This window comes from Balaenoptera physalus, assembly GCF_965194825.1.
Source record: "Balaenoptera physalus genome assembly, chromosome: 6".
In the NCBI taxonomy this organism is placed as follows: Eukaryota; Metazoa; Chordata; class Mammalia; order Artiodactyla; family Balaenopteridae; genus Balaenoptera; species Balaenoptera physalus.
In genome coordinates, this window is record NC_138885.1 from 99,067,328 (window position 1) to 99,093,259 (window position 25,932).

General features: G+C 42.4%; 1 protein-coding gene and 1 long non-coding RNA gene across 14 annotated transcripts in view; one reads left to right on the forward strand and one right to left on the reverse strand.

Annotated features, from left to right (window-relative positions):
* PLEKHM3 (pleckstrin homology domain containing M3) overlaps window positions 1-25,932 on the reverse strand; it is a gene marked incomplete at its 3' end in the record, with an annotated part of 187,702 nt that overhangs the window by 102,190 nt on the left and 59,580 nt on the right. For 12 of the 13 annotated variants that reach the window (XM_082467053.1, XM_082467059.1, XM_082467058.1 and 9 more), the window contains 2 exons: window positions 11,261-11,406; window positions 571-764 (listed from right to left, as the gene is read on the reverse strand). In XM_082467053.1, the coding sequence (XP_082323179.1) occupies window positions 571-764; window positions 11,261-11,406 (340 nt within the window). The other variant, XM_082467063.1, reaches the window with a different exon arrangement.
* Window positions 1-25,932, forward strand: part of LOC309663464 — a 142,627-nt gene that overhangs the window by 23,069 nt on the left and 93,626 nt on the right. The gene's annotated exons all lie outside the window — the stretch shown is intronic.

The window sequence follows — 25,932 nt, forward strand, 5'->3', positions numbered from 1 at the left end:
AGCAGCCTATGTCAATGTAACATGAAAAGGCAGAATCCTGGGCCTTTTCATGTTTTGTGGTTGTTGTTGGTTTTTAATGCATTTTAATTCCAGCTCTACAGCCTGCATCATTTACCAAGTTCGCTTCTGTCTGCAAAATAAGATTTGAATAACCACCTACTAATTTCCCATTGAAAAAATGTTTCTAAGTTATGAAATATTTCAAACATGCTTATTTTTTCCTGATGATAATACGAACTGAACTTGAGGGAAATATAAAACACTACATAAGTGATCAATGAAGACACTCCCATGAATACTATCTCAAGTTAGCCTACAGGTAAAGAGAGGTCTTCACCATTGTGGGAACTCGATCCATGGGTTAAAAGCCTTCAGTTACGCTGAGATATTATTTTCATTGTGTTTGGCTCAACCGGATAGAGGCCCTCGGAGGAAAGAGCCAAAGATGAGCCCGGAGGGAGAGCCACAGAATTCGAGATACTCCACATTGTAAAGGCCCTTAGAGATCCTCTAACCACCCTCCCGGGGCGGGAAAAGAAACCGGAGCCATCTGACATTTATGACTCTTACCTGCGGCGCAGATCCTCGGCCACCGCTGCCCGGCAGCTGAACAAATAGGCTCGCAGCGATTTCAGCCGCTGCCGCAGGCGCACCACGGTGGCCAGCGGCTCGGCGTGTCCGTACAGCATGGGGTTCTCCTGCTGGATGTCGATCAGGGGCTCTTCGTACACGTACTCCAGAAACTCTTTGGCCTGCTTAGACACCTACAAAAGAAACTGCTCCATCAGCTCTGGCGAATCACCCGGCTTTCCACACCTCCTCCAACCAGGAACCACAGCTTAAATATCAAAATAACATCATCTTCTGAACACAGCCAAATGAAAAAGCCCATAGTGTAACGTATAAATATAAAGTGTGGCTTTTCTTTCTCTCTTCCAGAAACGCAATTGGTTAAAGTAACCTGGGCATTGAAAGGAATTCATTAACTCTGTATGTTGATCATGTGATTGCATAAATCTACACGTGATAAAACGACATGGAACTATACAGACCCAGTATACCAATGTCAATTTCCTGTTTGTTTGTTTTTTTTAATTGTACTATAGGTATTTAAGTTATAACCAGTGGGGAAAGTAGGTAAAAGATACACAGGACCTCTCTGTATTATATTACCTATGCAACTTCCTATGAATCCATAATTATTTCAAAATAAAAAGTTAAAAAAAAAAATTCATTAAGACTTTTTTTTTAAACATCTTTATTGGAGTATAATTGCTTTACAGTGGTGTGTTGGTTTCTGCTTTATAACAAAGGGAATCAGCTATAGGCATACATATATCCCCATATCTCCTCCCTCTTGCGTCTCCCTCCCACCCTCCCTCTCCCACCCCTCTAGGTGGTCACAAAGCACCATTACTACTCTTAACAACAATGCTGACTTTAAAAACTAAAACTATGTGCACATATGTGTATATATAGTCTATAACACTTTTTATAAAGTAGCCACTTTAAAAAGATAGGTAAACCATGCACATACTACAAAATTCAAAAGGAATAAAAGGATCTCTCCCAAAAAAGGGGAATAAAGGATATTCTATGCAGAACAGTGTGCATAGAAAATAGGCTCAAACACACACTTTCGTAAGCAGAAAGGAGTTGCTCTTATTAGAACAGCTCTGAGCTTAGGCTGACTTTGGCCAATAGATCCATCCAACTCTATATCCACTTCTGGTAGTAAACATCAAGAGTATGAAAGTTGATTTTAAAATGTCATTGTCATCCAAAGAAATAAATAGAAGAAACACATCTGAGATACAGAGGGAGTAGCTTAAATAATGCATAACCCGTGGGTAGTTTGGGGGAATCTTTGCATACCAATTCACTGATACTGAGGACGCGGACCTCTCCACAAAGTTTCCACCAAAACCTCTCTAGTACTGGGAGTAAGACTGGAATTCAACGTAAACAAAACAAACAACTTTGCTTATTAAAAAAACTGAAAATCCACTGTTCCACACTCTAGGCTAGAAGAATATTGATGAAGATAAACAGGATACAGTCCCTACTCTCATGAGATTCACTGTTGAATATAATAAACAAATAATTAAAACAAAAAATACATGTAGCATGTAGCCTGTCATCTGCCACAAAAGGAATATGGATGAGGTCCGTTGGGAGCTTAAAGGAGGGAGACATCAACCGTGCTGGGGAGAAGGGAGCTAGGAGCCAGGGCAGGCCTGGCAAAGCAGGTGACACTGGCTCAAGGTCTAGAAAGATAAATAGAAATTCACTTGGTGGGTAAGGATGGGACAGAGGAGAGTACAACAAGCAGATACAACCACAAAATCTATCAATATGTACATGTGATAACGAAATGTATGCCTATTGTAGGTTGAGTAAAAACACGTTTATGAAATTCAGTATTATTGTCTTCATTGTAAAGCTCATACAGAAGTCTATGTTATTACAGAGATGCAAAAAAAAAGCATCATTTTTTTTTCCCTAACAAAAGTTATTTTTTCCCCTTATAAGCAATGATTTTTGAGGTGCCTGTTCTGCTGTATGATCCTTCGGGATCCCGCAATGTTAAAGAGTTAGAGTTAGTGACGTTTACAGTCTCTGCAAATCCAGCTCACAAAGAGGCACCGCGAATTAGCCGAAACCTTTGACTCTTTAACCAGACTGGAAATAACAGTTGACAGGGCTAAATAATGCCTCATTCTGAGGTCTAGAGATGCAGGTACATACATGGCAGACACTACAGCAGGCATCTGGCACTCAGCGGAGACCACAACAGGCAGGGCCCTGTCCTCATGTAGCTCACAGTTCAGCGGGGAAAGACAGAATTGGGTTCAAATATTTTGTTTACCGTGGTTAAATATTTGCTATATTTAAAAATCTTAAATGAGGGGAAAAAATGGATGGTGTTCTGGAAAATGAAGTACAATCCACTTGAAACTGTTGCTGAAGAATGATGTATTGTACAATTCAATTAGTCTTTCTGGCTCTATTGAGCAGTGTTTATACTGAGCCAGGGCCCCGCTGAATTAGGTTAACAATGCTACCTTTTAGTAGGTGAACAGAAGGACAAAGGGCACTGGCCAGTCTCCCAGGCCTTAAAAGGCTTCTCTCTTCAGGTGGTACTTAAGCCCAAATGGAAAAAAATAGTCTTTTACAGAGACAGTAAAAGCAATGAGACAAATGGGATGGCAGCTACTGACATCAGCATTCATACGCTGAAATTACTAAAAACAAAAACAGAGCTACTTTCAATAAGGTCTAAGGCACTGCTTCACAAAGTTATTAGCCAGTGTTAGGAATACAGAGCATATTGTGACCTTGGCTGCCTGAGTATGTGAACAAATAAATTCCTGCCATGTTGAGCCCTTTTTGGCAGCAAGGCACATGCTCATTTTTTGGGAAACGACCACTTATATCAGTGAGGGAATTTTTGAGAGAACTCAAAATTTGGCATGAAATGCTATTTTTTGTAAAATAGGAAATCAGTGGGGATACAGTGTCCTGAGTTCAAAACCACCCTCCATACTGATATGAGCATTCTACTTTCAAACTCAACTGTAATTAAAAAGCTTTTTAAAAAATATATAGTTACTTAAGGAAGGAAGCCAATGATATTCTTAAGTGACAAAGTTTATGTGAGAGAAAGTTTCTTTCTTATTAACAGAAATATTTCATGAGTTATATGTGAACACCAAATAACATTCTACCTAAGAGCCAAGAGCTACTGTCCTACTTCTTGCCTACCAAATTATGAAAAACATCAAAAGCCTGAGTGCTGTTTCTGATATGAAAACTCAGCTCATAAGTGCAGATGGATAAGCCCACTATGCTTTCCTTTAAAAAAGTGAATGGTTTAAGTTGGCATTCTTTTTCATGATCCCACTCCACTCACATCAGAAGCAATTTTTACAGGGTTGACAGTTCACTTTTCCAACCTATTGGCCTGTTAGTATTTTACTAAGTAATATTTGTTAATGATATTAGTATTATTAATATAAAACAGTTTCTTTCCATAGGTCTTCTAACTTAGAATAGTTTAAGCTATAAGAACTCCAGTCTGTGACTGTGGTTTTGTTGCAGTTTGTGAACTGGTTCTCTCTCCACAGCCCAGCCGTCAACATGATTCAAGAGAGTTGAGGAGGAGGAGGTCCAGGTAGAAACAGGTCTCCTCCCCATCTCACACTCAGGAGGAGTTGGACACAATCAGGTTATAATTTTCCACAAACTAGTAATGACAAATCTCCTAGATACACATATGTATTTATAAATAAGCATGTCATCATTTGATTTTAACATTAAGCATCGTTGGTATAGATTTCAACATAATACATCTTTTGTTATGCTGGTGACAGCTACCTCTGAAAAACAAAATTCTCAAATGTTCAGGTTTATATAATTCTGAGAGGTTCCGGAACAGTGTCCTGATATGTTCCCCCACAAAAAGAGCCCTGGGTAATAAAGCAATGGGGCAGAGGCAATGTGGTGACCACAGACAGCAATTTGCAGAGGAGGAGGATGTGGTGGTGGTGAGGACTTCAGCTTTTGTTAAAGGAGGAAGATGTATCAGAATAAAACAGATAGGAACATAATCTCAGAATAACAAGAACGGGTACAGATAATCTAGTTCAGTTTTTTCTCAACCTGTGTGGCAAGGAATACCAGTCATACAGAAAAGATGTTCTGAGGGCCAACAAGAAATACGCCACATGCCACATTCTCCTCTTGGTGTTTCAAAGTGCAGCGTGTTAGCATATTAAAGCTCTGGGACATGGAGTACTAGAGAAAACCTGCTTAACCCAGCCGCTTCCCAACCAATCTGACTACAGACAGGGCGCCTGGTTAATGTCATGCAGGCTGTGTGGAGGGGGCAGTAGGAGATGAAAGTCAGCCTAGGTCCCACTCACCAACCGGAGGAAAGGACATTTTTCTCTACCATTACCTATACTTAATAGATGAGAAAATTGAGTCCAGAGAACTTAAATGACTTATCTGTGGTCATCTCGTGGCAGAACTCAAGCCAAAACTCAGACGTCGAGATACACTGCTCCGTGCTTTTTAGCATTGTTTACATTCACAGTTCCTGTTATTTTTTTAATAACTCTACCAAAAACTATCTGTTCATCACTCTTTGAAAGAGGAGATCCCTGTCCCTGTTCTGTCCTTCCCTCCTCCCCAGTCAAATAGAAAGCGAGTGGGCTACCAATGGAGATGAACCCAGAATTTAAGGAGGCAGTACATTGGTGTGTGGGTCTTTAAAACAAAACTAAAGTCTAATAACACTTCATTTATCTAGAAGTCACTTATTTGTATATTTGTTTACTGTCTTTCTCCCTCACGAGAAATTCACGACACAGAGGCTATGTCCCCGGTGAGCTAGGTGTTCAATAAACACTTGCTGAACAGATGAATGAGTACTTTACAATGCTCTGGCCATGACTCTGAACCACACACTTCTAACAGTTTGATTATTTGTTTCTAAGCTCACAACATATTTAGAATAAAGTAGAAAAGGGAAAGGACAGATAGAGGCAGGACAGTGACAAGAGAGGTGACAGCTGACATCCTGGTACTAAGGGAAGAAAGGCACCTGCAAGAAGAGATAAGGTAAAGGTATAGAATACAACCTTGACAGAAAGCAATTTGGCAACATCCATCAAACTCACAGATGTACATACCTACATCTAGGAAGTTACCTACAGATAGTCTCACTCGTGAATGAAAAACTTACATTCAAAATGATGTATAAAGTTATTCACTGAATCACTGTCTGTAATAGAAAGACTAGAAAAACCTTAATGTCCATCAAAACAAGGAAAAGTTGGATAAACTGGGGTGTGTGTGTGTGTGTGTGTGTGTGTGTGTGTGTGTTAAATTCATGATGTAATATGGAATGGCTGGGGGCTTCCCTGGTGGCGCAGTGGTTGAGAGTCCGCCTGCCAATGCAGGGGACACGGGTTCGAGCCCTGGTCCGGGAAGATCCCACATGCCACAGAGCAACTAAGCCCGCGTGCTGCACAACTTCTGAGGCCCGTGAGCCTAGAGCCCGTGCTCCGCAACAGGAGAGGCCACCACACTGGGAGGCCCGCCACCGCAGCGAGGAGTGGCCCCCACTCGTTGCAACCGGAGAAAAGCCTGCACGCAGCAACAAAGACCCAAAGCAGCCAAAAATAAATACATAAAATACAATAAAATAAATTTTAAAAATATATATATATGGAATGGCTGTTTAAAAAAGCCCAAGGAAGAGTTTTATGATCTGAATGGAATATTTTCTAAGAGCAGCATGTATACTGTATTGCCAATTGACATTTCTGTGTAAAACACATGTATGTAAAATATTTCTGGAAGGAGTAATTTGGTTGCCTGTGGGTGAGAGGAAGAGGAGGGAGGGAGATTATCTATGTGTACATGTCCTTTGTATTTTTGAACCTCGAAATGTGAAAGTATATTATATTCAAAAAAAGAAGAATAAAAGTATAGCGGTACAAGGCAATTTCCTTACAGAAAAAATAGCCTCCCATACCATATTAAACCACATTGAAGTTATTGATCACGAGATAGAACACTCATATTTATAATTATAATTCTGAGGCATTAAAAAAAGGTTAATTTCTAGTACATATTTTCTGAAGTAGGAAACTGTCACGGAGCTACGTGACAGTTAAAATTTATAAAATAATAAAAATAATGTAATCACATTACTGAAAGTTTGGAGAATAAAGATTACAAGAGAAAAAAAAAATCACCCATAATCTTACCACAGTAACATAACCACTGATTGCTTTGGTATAATGTTTCCTTCCAGTATTTTTTCCCATCATCTATTATGAAAAATCATGGCAAAAGTTTTAATAAGATCAATTCCAACCATAATACTTCTTGGTCTTATTAAAACAGGCGCTGTGGGCTAACGGAGAAGGAATCAGGAAATCTTAACTGTAATTACAATTTGTTCTCAAAATCTCCAAATGACTCTGAACAAGTGGTTTTTCCCATCAGCAAGCTACTCTCCAGCTCTGCAAGGGCAATAGAGCTTGCCTTGAATGCCTCTCAAGATGAAGAGATAGGAAATGGCTTATGTAACGTGGAAAACCCCTAGCTAAATGGAATGTGAATATTCAGGCTAGGATACAAAAATATTTTTTAAAAGCACAATTTAGGAAGAGTTCAGGCTAAGTTTGTGCTCCTTACCACCTCTTTGTCATGCTTGATATTTTTGAATTGGGGGGGTGGTGGTAGAGGGAAAGTTATCTTCAAAGAGAATTTCATTAGAAAATGGCTATAAAATTGGAGGATAGGGTTTAGCTGCTAGGTAATCCTGGGGCTCAATTCAATCTGCAGGATGTACACTGGAAAACAGATGAAATCCTGCTTTAAAAGTAATTAGGATTATTATTACTCTGGAGGGCAGACAAGGAAACGCTTAAGATGACAGATTTCATTCTGCTCTGCAAAACCATTTTTTCACTCTTTAAATGGATATTCAAGCCAGTCACGTACTTGCAATTAAGGAGAGCAGGCAGATCTAACAGAACAATGTCTGGTCTTGGAAACTGATAGGTCTGAATTGATCCTCACAATTAGGAACATTAAGTTAAATCCTGGCATCTGAGCAAAGACAGACAGACACTGGACTAAATGGAATATAGTTACTTAATGCCAGTGAGAGATGATCCAGATAAAATTGACCAGCTCTGTTCTTGCTTTAAAATCTTCCCTGGTCCGCTGAGATCCAGGGAGGGAATGGTCTGACAAAGGACATTTTCCTCATGGATGAAGTGAGGGTACCTAATATCCTTATTACTTCCTTATCCTCTCAAAATCAAACCTTGTCACTTGAATGACCACCACCACAAAAATATCTGCTTTATAGAAAGACTACAAGCAGTAGTGATGGCTAGATTGATGGTTTGAGTGGCCTTCAGCCATCTCTACAAACAGACCTGAATCTCCTCCATTTCATGGCTTCATAAACCATTCCTGAGTTTTTCACTTTCCTCATTCAGTGCCACCTTTTCTGCTTTAGCTCCACTGATGGGCACATATTCTGTGGGCAGGTGCCACCAGCCTAAGCCCTCAACGATCACAGGGCTGGGGCTGCCTCACTCACTTGCTCTCTACACACCTCTCAGCTGTCAAAGCCCTGCTCCAAATAGATTAATCTAAACTGTTCAAACTCAGCTAGTGTCCTTTCCCTCTAAGTAAGTTTTTATCTAATACACACATGGCAAATATATTTATAGCCTATATTCAGAGTGTCAAGTACAAGATGCAGAGGAGAGAATGATAACTGTCTGGCTGAGGGGAAGGAAAAAATCAGGAAAGGAAATGAGGTCTAAGCTGGGTTTAGGATTTGAATGAGGGCAAGAGGAAGACAAGAGGTGTGACATAGCCTGGCGGGACTGGGCAATGGGAAGGAGAGCGATCTTCCTGAAGACATTCACGGGGGCGGGGAGGGAGTGGATAAAAGGGCTAGAAAGGCTGGGACTAGCGATCACAAACAGTCTTTTATCGGGCTAAGAGATTTGGATTTATCTTATGTTCAGTCAGAGTAAAAGCTGGCATTAATTGAGCACTTATTACATTCCAGACACTGCACTAGGTGCTTTCTGTGAATTATTCATTTAAGCAAACAGCGACCTTGTGAAGTAGGTACTATCGCTGCTATTATCTCCATTCTAAATGTGAAGAAACAGAGACTAAGAGAGGGTATAACATTTACCCAAGGTGAGAATGGGACTTCTTGGGAATAATGTTGGGGCAAATTGGGACTTTTCTGAAATACTGTTGGGCAAGACCTGAAGGCAGGAAGCACGGTTGGGAGGCGGCTGAATTCTTTCCCGTGAGTGATGCTGAGGATTGGGATTGTGTGGTGGGGCCGCGCGTGCAGTGGGGTGCAGGGCCTCAGAGCTCTCAGTCAGCTGTGGATTTCTGCGAACTGATTAGGCAGGGCCGGTGTGGCAGAGGGAAGAGGCCAGGATGTCTCCCAGCATGGGGGTGGGAATGGTGGCCACGTGCAGTGAGGGAGGGGTGGGAGACAGCTGGTGAGGGTGAGGAAGCCAGTTTGGGGCATACTGAGTTTGAGGCACCCACAGGACCGGCTTCACTATACAGTTCTGCTTACCTACTACGCACCAGAAACTGTGCTAAGGCAGGTCCCCAGCACCCAGGAAGCTCACCTTTAGTAAGAAGACAGATAAGCAGCCGGCTGGTATATAAATGTGAGGATCATGAAAATAATCACTTCATTCCATTCTTTAAGTACTTCCCACAGTCAGTCGAAGAGTGCTTTTCTTATATTATCCCAATTCACACAACTCTTTTAGGTAAATACATGAAGCGTAGTAAGAACAAATGCTTATGTGAACAAACACTATGTGCGCGAGGTACTTTGTTCGCATGCATGAACCCATCCAACCATCGGTAACCTTATGAGTTATTATTGTCCTCATTTTACAGATGAGGAGACTGAAACACAGAGAGACTAACAACTTGCCCAGGTTAGACAGCTAGTAAATGACAAAGCTAAAATTTGAACCCAGGTAGTCTGGGTTCATTTTACAGATTACGAAATGGAGACTCACGGTAGTTCAAGTAATTTGCCCCAACCAATCAAGCACCTAATTAGAGGTGGAGGGAGGACTTGGACAAAGGCCTGGTGAACAACAAGCTCCTGCTGTTAACCCCTATAATAAGTGCAATTCTAGAAACCCATGCATGCGTGATGGTGGCACAGGGAGAAGCAGCAAAGCACAAATGGGGAAGGTGGGGAGCATCAGAGCTTTCGCCAAGGAGGACGTGCCTTTCTCAGCTCTGGAACAAACAGCAGGGATTCCCAAGATGGGTAAAAATATCTGGAGCACACATGGAAGGACGATCTCTAAACAAGAGAAAAGGCTCTTCTTCTTCCCAACACAGGACTGGAAAGAGTAAGGATAGGTACAAATGTAGACAGATTTGTAGGTATTCGTATTCAGATTTCGTAGCTTCAATTTTCTCCTTGAAGTAGGAGGCAAGGTCATATGCTGAGAAGGACTGGGATGAGGCATCTTGAAGACAGTGAAGATGTGGATGATTATTGGGTAGAACAGGAGACAGAGCTGCCCAGGGATGTAGAAAAGGATCCAAGACAACTGGCCACTCACAATTGTCATGTTCATTTTAGACTTCAAAGATTACAGGTAGGTGACAGCTACAGGTTCCTTCCCTGCCTACCTTGCTCCCGAGTGACTTACAGTTACAATGAAAGGAAGTCTAAGACATCTATCAGCAAGGAGGTATAAAAACCATCATACAGCCTGTTTTTGTACGAAGCACCTTGCGTGGAAGTTTTGTTCAAGGCAGATGTGATGATATTCTGGCAGAAGGATCAGGAAAGCTTCTAGTCCGATCAGATTAACAGAATTCTCTATTGGGTGGCAGGACCCAGGACTGGAAAAAAGTCCTAAGCCTAGAGTACAATGCCAGTGGGAGTTAGATTCTTTGACTTGCCAAACTGGATTACCTCATTTATGCAAGGGTGGAAATGTTGTGCAATGGAGCTAACTGGTTCACGTGTCTTGAGGACTACTAGGTTGAAAACTACAGTTGAGATAAATGCTATCAGGCAGTTAAATCCACAGATCTCACTTTCAGTAGCAAAACCAGAGCTGGAGATAAATGTAGGAATCATCAGCATATGAGCCCTGGTAGTTAAAACCATAGAAGGGACGGAAATAACGCAATGGCTTCCCTGGTGGCGCAGTGGTTAAGAATCCTCCTGCCAATGCAGGGAACATGGGTTCAATCCCTGGTCTCGGAAGATCCCACGTGCCGCGGAGCAACTAAGCCCGTGCGCCACAACTACTGAGCCTGCGCTCTAGAGCCCGCGAGCCACAACTACTGAGCCCACATGCCACGACTACTGAAACCCGTGCACCTATAGCCCATGCTCTGCAATAAGAGAAGCCACTGCAGTGAGAAGCCCGCGCACCTGCAACGAAGAGTAGCCCCCGCTCGCCGCAACTAGAGAAAGCTACGCGCAGCAATGAAGACCCAATGCAGCCAAAAATAAATTAATTTAAAAAAAAAAAAAAAAAAAAGAAAGTATAGAGTGGGAAAAGAGCATGAAGTTGTAGCTTTTATGAGACTACTTAATCAGGTCTGCCTCAAATTCTTATCTCATTATCTTTAGAATCCACATGACAACATGTAAATACCCAAATCGCTATTATGAAGTGAAGTCAGTTTCGGTACCTACCTTATACTTTGAAGTATCCCAGTTGTGGACTATGCGGGCCGGGATGAGAAAACTGTCGTCCGCGTGGCAGCTGCTGCAGTAATACCACCCGCTGTAATTGCACACCTTGGCTTTCCCGTTGGAAAGGCCTATGGACCGCTGGCATCCTGTTCAGGGCAAAAGAAAGAGTCAGTGATTGTTGTACTTCTAACACCACAGAACGAAGTTACACAATCCTCAAGTGAAACAAAAGTCTACGATAGGAAAGAAATTGCAGAGAATATGTGTACAGACACGTCCCCTCTTTCCTAGCCTGGCAGCTCCCGCCCCTTCGCCTCCTCGGGGATTGCTGACCCTGGTACTGTTTCTGGTCTCTTCTGATTCCACCTCTTCTGTGTACAGTGGCCAGAGACCAGTCTCTCTACAACAAACCCCCTTTCATCTCCTCGCTTCCTCCTCAGAAACCCTACTTCACCTGGCAGTTGGCTGGGGGCTTCTCATACAGGTTCTTACTTAACCCATGCAGCATCTCTATGAGGAAGATATTATGAGCTCTGTTTTACAGAGGAATAAACTAAGGTTTTAGTCGGGTTAAGCATTTTGTCTTGAGGTCACTCAGCCAGTAAGAGATGGCGTTTGGGTTTGGCTCTAAGCTTGTCTGATTCTAAAATGATCCTAAAACCTGATGTGTAGCCTTTCTTGGCTGACAAAAATCAATGAAAGGAATGTGTCCCTTGATTGGTCCCCATCTCTCCTTTCCAACTACCTACTCCTACTACTCTCCAATGGGAACAGAACCCCTTTGCTGCAGTTAGAGGACTCTCCTCACTGTTCCCCAAATAAACAGTGGGCTTACTCTACCCTCCATATCTTGGCACGATTTATTTCTCCTTTCATGACGCCCTTTTCTCTGATCTCTACTTTGCCAAATCCTGCCCATCACTGACTGCCTGCAAGTGATTGCAAAGGCCCTTTTCACGTTCCAGGAAGGCCATGATTCTGTCAGTACTGTCCTGGTACTGTCAGGGGACCTGGTAATAATCATGGCCCTGCCAAAAAGAAGCCCTTATTTTCCTTTAGCTAGGAGGAACTACATTCTACTGACAACAGAAATTCTGTCATAATCAACCCAAACGACAACATTCAGAACAGATCATCAGGATTATACAAACAGCATTGTTTTTCTGACATTTCTCATCCACTGCTTTTGTTTTAGAAATCTTCCCTCATGGCCCATTTCATGGCTGGGTACCAAGACCTGTATTGATCAAAGAAATCTCACATTAAGCCCATTTTGTAATATGGGTACAAAATAGATTACTCTTAATAATCATAGTAATAATAATATAACCAGTGTGGCAGCCCACTTCCATTAGAAGGAGCTCAAACATGTTTATTTAACAAACTGCCAGCCTGAGACGATACTTATTCCCATGAATTCATGAATGAAAGCATCATAAAATTCCTAGAGCTTTCATTTCCATCACAAATAAAATGGTATCAGTCATCCAGCAGTTTCACAGGGTACCCTCCAGAAAGAGAATTAGATCCTATTGTTTTTAGATGCGAGAGGTATTGAAAGACAGACGGGGAGTAAATGTATCGGAATTGGAATTACGCTTCCAGAGCTTAATACCCTTTCTTCCTAGGATAGCTATTTCTTTACTGTTGAGTAGCAACAAAACCCTAACAAGCTCCTGTTTCTCAGATTGGCTGAGGATTGAGATGTGTGTGAAGGGCAAGGAAGAACCAAACCCACCTGTTGCTTCTGTGGGGCGTGGGAGGTGCTGTCACGATCTCTAGGCTATGAACACTGGAACGCCATGTGCTGCGCCCACTGACCGCGCTGCTTATGCAGCATGTAGCGCATGCGCCCCCTTAAACACTGCGCTTTCTGACGTGCTTGTACAACCCTGACCACACGACAAACTGCTCAGATGTATTTTTTAAACTTAGCACTTACCGTAGCGCTTTACATATGATAGACCAGCAATAAATGTTTATGTTGAAGAGACAATAAACTGAATATTATCTGGCACATAAACACCCTCATGCATATAAAGAGATTTTAATTTCCCAGAGCTATCCTGGAATTGATCCTCCTAACCTGGTCACCTGCCTCTTGAAAAGAGCCTACTTTGGTGAATATCCCTGTGCAAATATGTTGCCCCTTCTAAGAATTACACATTAGACACATTCATAGATGGACTGTGAAACAGAGTTGAGTAGAACTTGACACATTTTAGACACTGCGACACTGTTTCCAAAATTCAGTGGACAGTGAAACTGACTTAACACTGAAGTGACAATGAATAGAATTCAGTCTTCCCTAATGATTCAGAAAATGAGCGTGATCTTATAGAAATTCAGGATCATCATTACAGCTGAAACTCTCACCATAAAACACTGCAAAAATAAATTTAAGTTATTTTAGTTTTTTGCTTGTTTGCATTTTGGATATAATAGACAGCAAGCATTTGCTGAATGTTTATATATGCTTTAGTAGGGCCTACTGGGTTTATTATTCTGTAACTTTTAATGACTTTATTATCCTAGATGCAGCATACATAGGCAATATTAAAACACACGAATGTGCATTTTTTTTAACATCTTCATTGGAGTATAATCACTTTACAATGGTGTGTTAGTTTCTGCTGTATAACAAAGTGAATCAGCTATACATATACATATATCTCTATATCTCCTCCCTCTTGCGTCTCCCTCCCCCCCTCCCTATCCCACCCCCACAAATGTGCATTTTAAGAAAGCATATAGCCTACAAATGTGTATATCAACCGGGCACACAGGCCCAAAGCCTAACATGGTGAGGGTTCAACTAAACATCCTCACTACTTTGCACAGGTCTCCAGGCTCATAAAAGAGAGAAAGGCTGAGAGAACATGGCTAGGGTTCATGCGCATTTTATTTTATTTTATTATTATTATTTTTTCACACTTAATTTTTTTTTATTCTGGTGCAGAACACTATCAATGTCTAACCTTCATTCTAGAGGGTAATTCAGAGAGGGGATGTCAGGAACCAACTATTCCCAAGGCCAACCCTGTCATGCAGTAACCTTTGGGCCATACCACCCCTGGAGCTTTAAATATACCTACCAAAAGGCTTCTGTGAGTGCATTTCTCACCACCACAATCAGAAAACACTAGAGATAGCACCCCAACAAGATGACGTCCATAGTTTAAAAAAAACAAAACCAAAACAAGCTCCAGAGTGAGATTACAAACCAGTCACATGAATGGTAGCCGATTGTCAGTTGGCCGACCCCTGCTAGGTCTTAAGGGAAATCTGTCATTGGGGCCACCTCGCCCTGGCAAGATGGGGTTAGGTCCTGGAAGGGGGCCGATTGGGTCAAAACGTGGTCTGAGTGGAGGGAACTGTCTGGGTGTCTCCCCAGGCCCAGGGATGAGTGAATTCATTGGATCCCCAACATAAGGAAGGGTTAGTCTTTCATCATATTCACCACCAATAACTCCTGGAGGAAGGAGAGAACTGGGAGGAAAAGGCCTGGGGTGCAAGGGGTTGGGGTAGAATGGAATGGGGTGGGGTGACGATGGCAGGAACATCACATGCCGCCCTCTCTGAGCTTCTTTTCTTTGTTTGTGCCTCTTCTTGTACAGTTCTTTCCAGTCTGTGTCTCGACCTCTGACAGTATCATCTCGAAAATCCCACAGATATACACACCTCCACAGAAGTTGGTCATTTGAAGCAATACAGAGGTCGTGACAAACTGCAGACAAAGACAGGACAGGACGAACAACCAAAAGTCAGAAGATCCGCAGTTTCAGCTCCAATGGGAGGACTACCAACCCAAATACATCTGGTAGGTTCAGTGCTTGTCGGGTAAAAGCCAGAAGAGGATACACCAGCTGGTCCTTGAAGAGGCGAGAGAGCTTCTGAAGATCTTTGTATGACTTGGCTACATTTTCCCCTGATTCCTGTTTGCAAATAAAAGATTCTGGCAGCAGCTGCAGTCTTTTCACACTTCTAATCTCATTGTTGATTTTTAGTGTAGCATTTATGACGATGAGGTTTCCCAAAGGCACACAGGTGACAGTAGCAGAGCCACCCTCGCAGAGAGGATGTGTGTACTGCAGCTTATACACGCCCCCCCGACCTCCAGTTCTCCAGCATGGACACAGCTTTGGCTTCAGTCCCCTGAGGTATGTAACCCGACTCCAACACAAGAAGATGTACGGATACTATCAGGGCATCACTGGGGTTAGAACAGTCAGCTGACTGATACAGGGTCTCTAATGAATGTGGCACTTGCCCTTCCACCGATTCGCTGCAGAGCATTGGTTCTGAGGGATAGAAACCTGTGCCCTCTTCCATATCCACAACATCTGGAATTGACTCAGCTTCAAAATTTTGACTAGGCCCTGACCTACTGCCATCATTCCAGACATCAGATTGGGCTGCCTGTCCTTGGAATGAATCACGCAGTTGTTCATCCTGCATGCTGGACTGACTGGAGCTGGCGGCCAAAGAGGGTTGGTCATTATTCTGGAGCGAGGAATGCTCTGAATCTGTGGATGAAGGTAAGTTAGGTGCTGCAAAGGCATCTTCAAGAATCAAACATATCAAGTCCCCAGAAACAATCCCATATGAAGCCAAGGTCTCTTCATCTCCAGTGAGGGCATCCTTGTTGTTCAATGTAATTGCAAACCGGGTATCAGAACCTGGAGGGGATCGGAGCCCCCGAGACGCTGGGCCATGACCTCCGGGAGCCAGGAAGCCGCAAGCTGCAGCCCCAGCGCCCACTCGCCGCCCGGCCTGCACGTCGCAGTCCAGGAGCGCGGGCCCCCCGACGCCCCGCTCGCCGCCCGGCCTCTCATGCCCATTTTAGTTGAGACAGAAGCAGCAGCACATAAACGCATACGTCTAGTCCTTGGTGTCTTTACCTTTATAACTTATTTAGGACTATGCTCTCCTACTCTTGATGCCGAAATCGCCCTACGAAACTGAATAAAAGGAAAACCTCATTCAAAACGGAGGCAGGAAGCCCTGAAAGGGGAGGTCTCAGGCACATTCCACGTGTGGCAGCTTCCTTTACACAGCCTAGCACGAAGAAGGAAGATTTTCTCCTCGCCCAGCAACAACCCAGCCAATGAGAAGCCACCACAGCCCTGAATACTCACAGTCCTCCAATGAACTTTCCTTCAAAAGAGCTCCTTCCAACTTCCCCTCTCCTCTATAATAGAACTGCTCCACTCCTTTGTTCTCCGAACTTGCCTGTGGTTCACAGCAGTTTGCATGTCCCGAATTGCAATTCTTCTGATATTCCCAAATAAACTTGATTTTGCTCACTAAACCTTTTTTTGTTTTAAAGCTTGATAGCTCCTAATGACCCAGAAGGTTTCAACCTATCCCCATTCTTAGGAGTGTTTTGGATACATGGCGTAGAGACAAGCACAAGCCTAGAGTCAGGAAGCTTGCTCTTTCCTAGGGAACATGGTGAGCCTGACCCATCAAACTCTCTAGGCCTGCTTTCCTCACCTCAAAATAAAGGAGTTAGCCTAAATCAGTGGTTTGCCAAATTCAGTGAGCATCAGAATTTTCTGGAGACGTTTGTGAAAAATGTAGCCCTCCCCCACCTCCAACCTGGTCCCAGAGATTTTGATTCTGTAAACCTGGGGTAGGGCCCAGGAACCTGCATTTCTACCCATCCAACCACCACCAGGTACTGTGGTGGGTAAAAGCTGGGGATTGTTCCCTGATTTCTAGGTGACTCCAAAGGTCCCTCCAAGCTCTAAAATTCTCATTCTATTTAAGTAAAGTGCAGCGGGTGGGCAGACTGCTAAGTGAAAAGTTCATAACTCGTCACACAGTTTAATTTCTAGGCTTCCAAAATCAACACTTCAAGTTCTTAGTCAATTTCCAAAAAATTTACTATGTAGAAACAACAGTTCATTTTACCAGCATTTTTTCCAGAGCATTCACTGTCCCCACTGAGAAGCATCTTATTTGACTTAGAAAGAATTAAAACTTTTAATCTCCAAATCCAATGCATTTGTCATTGAAAGAACATAGAATGGTCAGGAAAGAAGATTAGAGGCCAGTCAGTGGCCTGGTGTAGATTCATTTTCTAAAAAACAACACATACCATTTATTTGAAGAAGGAGACACCCGTTCTTTCAATTAACTGCAAGATTTCTCTCTTTAATATCCTACTAGCAAATCATAGACTAAAACTGTCTGAAACAATTCCCCATAAAGATACACAACCTGGGATTTTACTTAATCACTGTGAGGTTTTCAACCCGAGGGGGAAAAGTGTGTTTTCTTAATAATTACCGTTAGAAAAACACATTTTTTGCAGGAGGCCAAAGCTGGATTCTGACAAGTGACATTATGAGGAGAAAAATAGAGCTGCAAAGCAGAGACAAAAAATAATTAATTGAAATAACTAATTAGAACTTATTTACATATTATATTTTCATGTACTTTCAAACAGACTTTTCAACAATGTTTCTAAATTAAAAGGCATTTGTAGTAGGGAACACTCCACATGTAGGATCAAAGCAAAAACATTCCTCTCGGTCTCTTTTTGAAACTTTTCAGAGAGTGTATTCAATTCATAGGAACAAAAAACTATCTCACAAGAGAACCCACTGGCCTTTTTTTTTTTTTTTTTATTGCTTCCCACCCCACTTCAAATCTTTAATGAACACACGCTCTGAAGAGCTTAGCTTCCCTTCTGATACACTTTGGGAAACAAATGTCACCATTTAACCAAAATCCTATTTGCTGCTTGTACAGTCCATTTCCCAAGGGGCCTTTCACTATAGACACCCAAAAGAATCTGTTGCTGGGGGTTGAAGCAGAAACGTTGGCATAATTCTCGACAAGGGTACAGTCTTTCTTCTAACGAGGGTACCTAGTTAGCTCAATTGGCTGCAATGAGATGTTACTGAAGCTGAGATCTTGAGGAGAAGCCAACCACCTCTCTCTACTTCCTGGCTCCCAACGACAGCCCTCCTCCCCACCCCCGCCAGCAGGTGGAAAATTCATGGGCACAACAGAAAAGTAACAAGAGCTGTGTCTGCGTCCAGGTGATTCTCTCTCACTAGGGAAAGAACGCACCCAATGCTTCCTTAGTGTGGCCAGCCACGCTACCCCCTCCACCTCATTTGGTAAGGGAAATCCAGGACTTTGTATTTGGAAGGAAGAAATGATCCAAGAAGAGAACAGGGGCAAATAGAGAGAAGAGAAGGTGCCTTTCTAAAAGAGAGGAAAGAAGAGAAAGAGAGTGAGAGGACAAATTTTCATTTGCTCTGTTAAAATAGACAAAATAAAACTGGCAAGTTTCGATCCCTCTTCTACTGTGCACGCCGGGTAAGGAGCAACGGCCATGGGAGGGGAAGGGGACGGCCCTGTCCCTGCCTCCCCCCTCCCACCCAGTGTTCTGGTGGGAGACAGTGAGCTGTGGGGAGCGCTGGGCAAATGTTGACTGAAGGCCTGGAGCCTGATCATGTGCCCCAGGGATCAGATGTTCCAAGATGAAGGAAAATGGAAATGCGGATTTCAATGACTTCTTGTTTTACAAGAATTAGGGGGGAAAGTCATAAAGAACTTAGCTTTCCTAGCTTACAGTCTATAACTATTGGCTCATTAAGTATATGTTGAATAAGTACTTTTTAAAATAAGGTGTCAGATGTTAAAAAATAAAATAAAATAAAACAAGGTGTCACATTGGGTATACAGCAGAAAATTTTGTTTAATGAGCCTAAGATTAGCACAAAGCTGGGCACGGTGTTTAAACAAAGGATTGTTGGACACAGGGCAGAAGCAATTTTTGCAAGGTAGCTTTGGTATCCACTAAGGGAAGTTGAAGCAAAGCAAACCTGGGCCCCAGACTTGCATCCTCCTCTATAGGAGGGGGAAGGAGCTGGCAGGTGAGACTGATCACACGTGTGTTCACAAGTTAACACAGGTGGAACCGAGGCTACATAATTCTACATAATTGTAACAGGAAGAGGGCAAGGGTGAGGGACACTGAGAAACACCTACTTAGAAATAAGTGATGCAAAACTTTCTCCTGTCTCAAGCATCCAAGTTACTCTACATCTTTGGGACCAGGTGGTGACCCATAAAGTAGGAGACATCTACTTAGTCATAAAATCAATTAAGACATGAAGTATTTGACATTTTAATTTTTTAATTTTTAATTTTTTTAATAATTATTTTTGGCTGCATTGGGTCTTCATTGCTGTGCGCGGGCTTTCTCTAGTTGTGGCGAGCAGGGGCTACTCTTCGTTGCAGTGCTTGGGCTTCTCATTGTGGTGGCTTCTCGTTGCGGAGCATGGGCTCTAGGCATGTGGGCTTCAGTAGTTGCGGCACGCGGGCTCAGTAGTTGTGGCTAGTGGGCTCTAGAGCGCAGGCTCAGTAGTTGTGGTGCACGGGCTTAGTTGCTCTGCAGCACGTGGGATCTTCCTGGACCAGGGATGGAACCCGTGTCCCCTGCATTGGCAGGCGGATTCTTAACCACTGCGCCACCAGGGAAGTCCAAGACATTAAGTATTTGGATTGGAGAATCGGCACATGAAAACAAATGCCTCTGAGTATGCGTTTTGTCTGTTATAAGGAAAATAGTATCCACAAACATCTCAAATGGAACTAAAGGAAGAAAACAGGAAATCAAGAAAAATCAATTGTGTTCTACCTCTAATTGCTCATGTGACTAGTATGGCACACTTCTGGTGGTCTCTTTGGTATATGGTCTCAACTTTGGAGAGCAATACTTCAAAATTATTTTCTCTATAAGGTTTTAAGTCCTCTGGTAGGGAATTCTCTTCCCAGGGGATGAAAACTTCAAGTTTGGGAGGGAATACACATACTCAAATACAATCCTAAAATGTACTGACTGGTTGCTTCCAAAGCTATACTGAAATTCATTTCTGTTCATCAGAAAAGAATTTTCTTCTGGTGGGCTTCATTTTACGTTTGTCTATAAATGACTTTCAGGGCAGTGAGAGATTGTAAAGAGAAATTGTCACTCATTGTTGATCAAAAGTTTGACTCAAAAAGTTGGGCTACACAGTCAGATGGCTGACACGTTAAAAAGTATAAGTAACTCTCGGAAGGAAACTGTTCGTACTGTGGCTGACACACATTTAGGATAATTTAACGTGGCACTTGTAGAATGGACCGTAGCTGTTGCTAGGACAGCTATGTCCTTAAGAACATAAGTAAATAACTCCTCTGAAGTTATGGATGTACCTAATTAAGGAATTTTCCTTTCATTACAGCAAGATGGCAAATGTTAGGCTTGTAAAGTATGAGCACTGCGCCTGGACACAGTGATTATTCAGTGGCACACTATATCTAGAGACAAACAGAGGCAACTGAGACCAACAGACATCAACTGTCCAAGACAGAGGTCATCTACAAGTATAATCACGTGTTGCTTGACTATACTTGCAGGACTACAGCAACCAAAGAAAGATCTTTAAAAAAAACTAATCTGAACACTAATTGGTTTAAAATTTGAAAGTATTCTACAAGCTGTTAGTTGAGGTTTTTTTTTCCCCCCACAATGAATATTTAAATTGCTAAGTCAGTTTCGATTTGCATGTTGTATTAACAGAGCTAGAGGTGCTATGTTTAAGTAAGAAATGAAGAGAAAAATCATGTCAGGTAATCACTGCTGACTGAAAATACAGGCAGCACACTGGTGGTCTCACAGATCTGTCTCGTTTTGACAATGTTTGGATGGAACAGACGCAGGGACACCCCTTCTTCCTGTCTCTGACCACTCTCCAACCTCCTTTCTAGTCGCGACCCCTGGGACCCTCGCCATCCTCTGTCTCCAGGACCGGCCAACACCGTTTTTTGTGGTTAGCTCCTTAATGCCAACCAGATTTGTCAGAATTATTCCAGCGAGGTAGAGGCCGCTGTCAACTGACTGGTCAGCCATCTGCGGGCCTCCTGCACCCACCTCTCTTCGGGCCTCTAGTTCCACTGCGACGCTGTGGCTCTGGAGGTGTAAGCCACTTCTGGGAATTGGCTCAGGAGAAGCACGAGGGCACTGAACGTCTCTTCAAGATGCAAAATTAGTGTGGCGGCTGCACCCTCCTCCAGAACATGCAGAAGCCCTCCCAAGAGGAGTGGAGTGAAACCCTGGAGAAGACCCTGAACTAGGCCCTGTGGGATCTGCGGGCCCTGGGTTCTGCTCGCACAGACCTCCATCACTGTGACATCCGGAGAGCCACTTCCTAGATGAGGAGGTGAAACTCATCAAGGAGATGCACTGCACGTGACTAACCTCTGCAGGCGGGACTGGGTGAGCATCCCTTAGAAGGCTCACCCTCCAACAGGACTAGGAGCCTCCAGAGCCCAGTGGACTTTGAAGGACCCCTCTGCATGCCCCTGGTGTCAGAACTTCTGCCCCCTGCAGCCACTAGGCAGTTTTTTTAACCACCCTGGAACCCTTTCCCGAGCTGTGGACCAAATGGAAACAATAAAGCTTCTGCAGCAAAAGAAAAAAAGAAAAAAAAAAAGAAACTAAAGACTTTCTGCTCTTGCTAAACTCTATAATGTTTATTTGTTTAATTTCATGGTATGTTGTTATTAAGATTATAAATCGTATGAAATAAATGAATAAATACCAAGTAGACTCCAACTCAAGTTGAGAAGTGTCAAGATTTATTGGTCTTTCAGGTAAACAATGATTGAGAACCTAGAGTCAATATTTAGTCAAAATTTATCTTGAAAGGCAATAAATCTTGATTTTTGCTAAGGCAAGTAAGTAAATATGTGCACTGTTTGAGAGATTCTGACTGCTTTTCTATCTACTAAATAGCTACAGTGAGTTATAATGATCTGTGACACGGATTTTCATTTCCAAAGAAATGTTTTGAATTGTTGAGTTACTTTTAATTTTTCTTATGATAAGATGCTTCAATACCAGTATTTAGAGTAGTGTAAGATAAGTTTAATAAGAAATGTTATAAATTCCATATCTAGTATATTTAAATCAGTCTAAATTTAGTATTTTTTTCATACTTGTTTTCCTCTTAAGGTTTCTCATTAACTTCTATGCCTGGCTGTTCTTTTCCTAAGGACTTTCAAGAAAATGGTAAGAAATTTAAAATGGAAATAATACATAAATAGGAAAATGGATAAACAAATACTAACATAGTGCTTACTATATGCCAGGTTCTGTTCTAAGCACTTTACATACACACACACACACACACACACACACACACACACACACACACACACACATTCATTTAATTCTCTTATCATTCTGTGAGGTAGGTATTATCCCCATTTTACAGAAGAAGAAACTGAGACAGAGGGTGATACAGTAATTCTGTCCACGGTTGTACATCTAGTGAAAAAGGTAGGACCTAGGTGAAACACCTGATATGGCACTTTATGAGGAACAACAATGAACTATATAGGTGAGTTTCCACGTAGCTATCTCCATACGGAAGATATCACATAAATTGTCTCCTTGTGGATGACAATATGACAAGCACAGAGAATATGAATCAATTATACACAAGAACACAATTTAGTTCATCGATGCATTCAGCCTTGGACCTCACAAGCATCAGCATCTCCTCTGAATATGAAGGGTGAAGGGGGGCAAGAATACAAATCTGTAAGGTGGCAAGTAGAAGACAGTAAGAGATGAGCAAAGGAGGAAGCAGTCGCTCTAATTGTAGAGATCGAGGAAGGCTGTGTAGACACAGGGGCATTTGAGCTGGGCCTTGAAGAAAAAAAGAGATTTTGGAAAAGGAAGGCTCAAGTCAGAAAAATGGAAGCTCATTTGGAAAACATTGACTATTCTAGTTGTCTGAAGCTCACTGTAACTAGAGGGGTGTCGGGAAAAGAGCTTGGAACGGTAAACTGAACATAAGACTCCCGAATGCTCAGGGCAGAAGTCCTTATTAATCAATACGGGATGAGTATTAACGAGTAAGATACAGGAACAGCTAGAGTTGTTACAAGCAGAACAGCAATCTGCGCTTTGGAAAGATTAATTGGCAAGAAAACACTGGGAGGGGAGAGAACCAGTCGATAAGTTACTGCCCTGGCCTGAGCCTGGGTAGGCAGTGGGCTTGGGAGCAGGTAGGGGGAAAAAGAAGGCAATACTGGGAGATAAAGTGCAAACGATTTGGTAGGCGATTCATGGGGAGAGCATGGCAAGGGGATTGTCAAAGAGGCCCATGACATTTTGAGCCTGTGACCATTATATGAGAAATCTATCAGTCAGAAGGGGCGGGTGGTTTAAATGAGAAAATGCTGTTTGAAGCATTAAATTAAAAAAAAATAGTTCAAAAAATTTGAACTGGCAGATCAATTGATGCCTAAAACTCAGCCGGTTGAGAATAATTCCCCTTTATTGTACAAATCAATTTGAATTCAATCTTCTGTTACTTGTGACTGAAAGCATCTGATATATTTATACTGAATGTTGGTCGGTGAGAGTTCTAGTACTTTTACTTAAACCTACCCATTCAGAGGCTGAGGTCTCATTACAAACCATTAGGTGGTACGAAATAATCAACATGCATTTCAGTAGAAGACACTTACTACTTTATAAAGAAGTGAGGAAGAGGAGACATAGTTGGTTGCCCTTGTTTCTTGGTAGCACAGTGGTTCTCAACCAGGGGAGATGTTTGTCCCAACAGGGGACATTTGTAATTTGGGACATGTTTGGTTGCCACAAAAGGGTGAGTGGGGGTAGCTACTGGCACCTAATGGATGGAGGCCAGGGATGTTGCTAAACATCCCTCAATGCACAGGACAGCCTCCCACAACAAAGGATTATCTGGCCCCAAATGTCAATAGTGCCACTGTTGAGAAACCCTGCAACAGCACAAAGACAAGAGGGCAAGATAAAAGGTCCGTGTACTGACCCTACTTAGTCACTTTTCTCTGCAAGCGATGGATATACCATCTATTATGAGGAGGAAAAGCCCTTTCACCAGCTCTGTTTTCTTATCTAAAGAAAATGATTCATGCTGCTAGGTTAGTTTAGACAAAAGAGGTGCCTCCAAAGAGAGGCCTTGTCCACACTGCACCACCATCTACTAGACTACCTGCGAGTAACATCTGCTCCAAGCCTGGGGCTCTTCTCTTCATAAATTAATCCTTCTGGTGAAACACTTGCTACCAATAACCCTAACTTGAAAAACAATGGCAGAAACAGAAGGGGCCAAACTAAGCTGATTATTTTAGACATGCAGGCTGCCGGTGGTGGAATAATGCTCCTGTGTCACAGCTTACACACACACCCCCTTCAGTTCTATCTTAAACATGGAAGTACCAGGATTCCATCTGGCACCCCTGCAATCCTAGACAGAAAAGGGAGGTCAACCTCACCACCCTCAACATTAACAAAGCGAATGTTGGGCTGAGCAACTTGGAACTTACATGTTGAAAGCTTTGGAGGAAGACATCTTCTTAAGTAAACTGTCTTACTGGAATGTTCCTCTGAACCATATTAGAGCCTGAGGCAAAAGGAAAAATCCATCATACTGATCCTATCTCTATTAAAGATTTTTTACTTGTTCATCATGGATTTTTTGGGGATTAATTTTGATTTTTAAATAATATTACATTAAAATAATATTTATCTTGGTTACTGAGGGTTTAGTTTTGTTTCTGTTTTTTTTTTTTTGGCATTCCCTTAAATTCTGTGCCCCAAACGAGCGCCTCACTCCCCTCACCCTAATCTCAGCCCTGCTCTGAACCCTTTTTCCTCACATAGGATCCATCGTGTGTCCCAATTATGTTCTTTCTACAGTGATTTCCCTTGGTATTTAACATTATATTAAACCACCACTAACTCTTTTCGTGATTCCCCAGTTGCACCTCTATTATGATTGCTTTGAAAGGTCAATAACCTATTATTGGCTTGGAAGTTCAGATTATCTTTTTGATTTACTTGAAAAGCACCTGCCTTTCCTTTCTGTTCTGGACCTTACGTTTCCTTCCAGTGTGTATACAGACGGCTCCACGTACATCAGCCTCGTCTGGCCTGTAGCTTCTGTCACACACACTGTCTCCAGGTCCCCTCTGACTTCTCTTCCACGTTACTCTCCATTCTCAATGCTTGTTTGTCTCTCCTTATTTTGTGAGAGTCTCATCTCTTTGAACTTTACAGTATCTTTAAAACACAACCTTTCCTCTTCTTTGCTGAAACCTCCGAAGAAACCCTGACAGCATCTCTTAGAGTAATTTCTACTTGAGCTATTTTAGTAATGACAACAATTTGATAAAATTAAAGTCAGGAGAGTGGATCCAAATAGTACTAGGAACGGCCTCAAAGTAAAAAAAAAAATCACTTTCATCAGCTTCCTTTAAGTCCGCGCTGAATTCCGGCATTTTCACCCACACCAAATCCTTTATGTTCTAGAAGATTTAGGCACTGCCTTGGTCTACTTTCTTTACCTACTCTTCCCCTTATGCCTTCTTTGGCCTGCTTTCCAACTTTTCCTGTCTCTCTAAAAACACAGGTTTGCAACCGCCACCAAGGCTGATCTTTTAACCATATGTTTCATACTTGAAGAAGACAGGTTGCTCAGAAGCAACCACAGACAGTACATAAATGAATGAGTGCGGCTGTGTGCCAATAAAACTCTTATTTATGGACACTGGAAAAAAAAAAAAAAGCACACAACACCTTCAAGTAGGAAACGTCTGTTCCCTGGTCT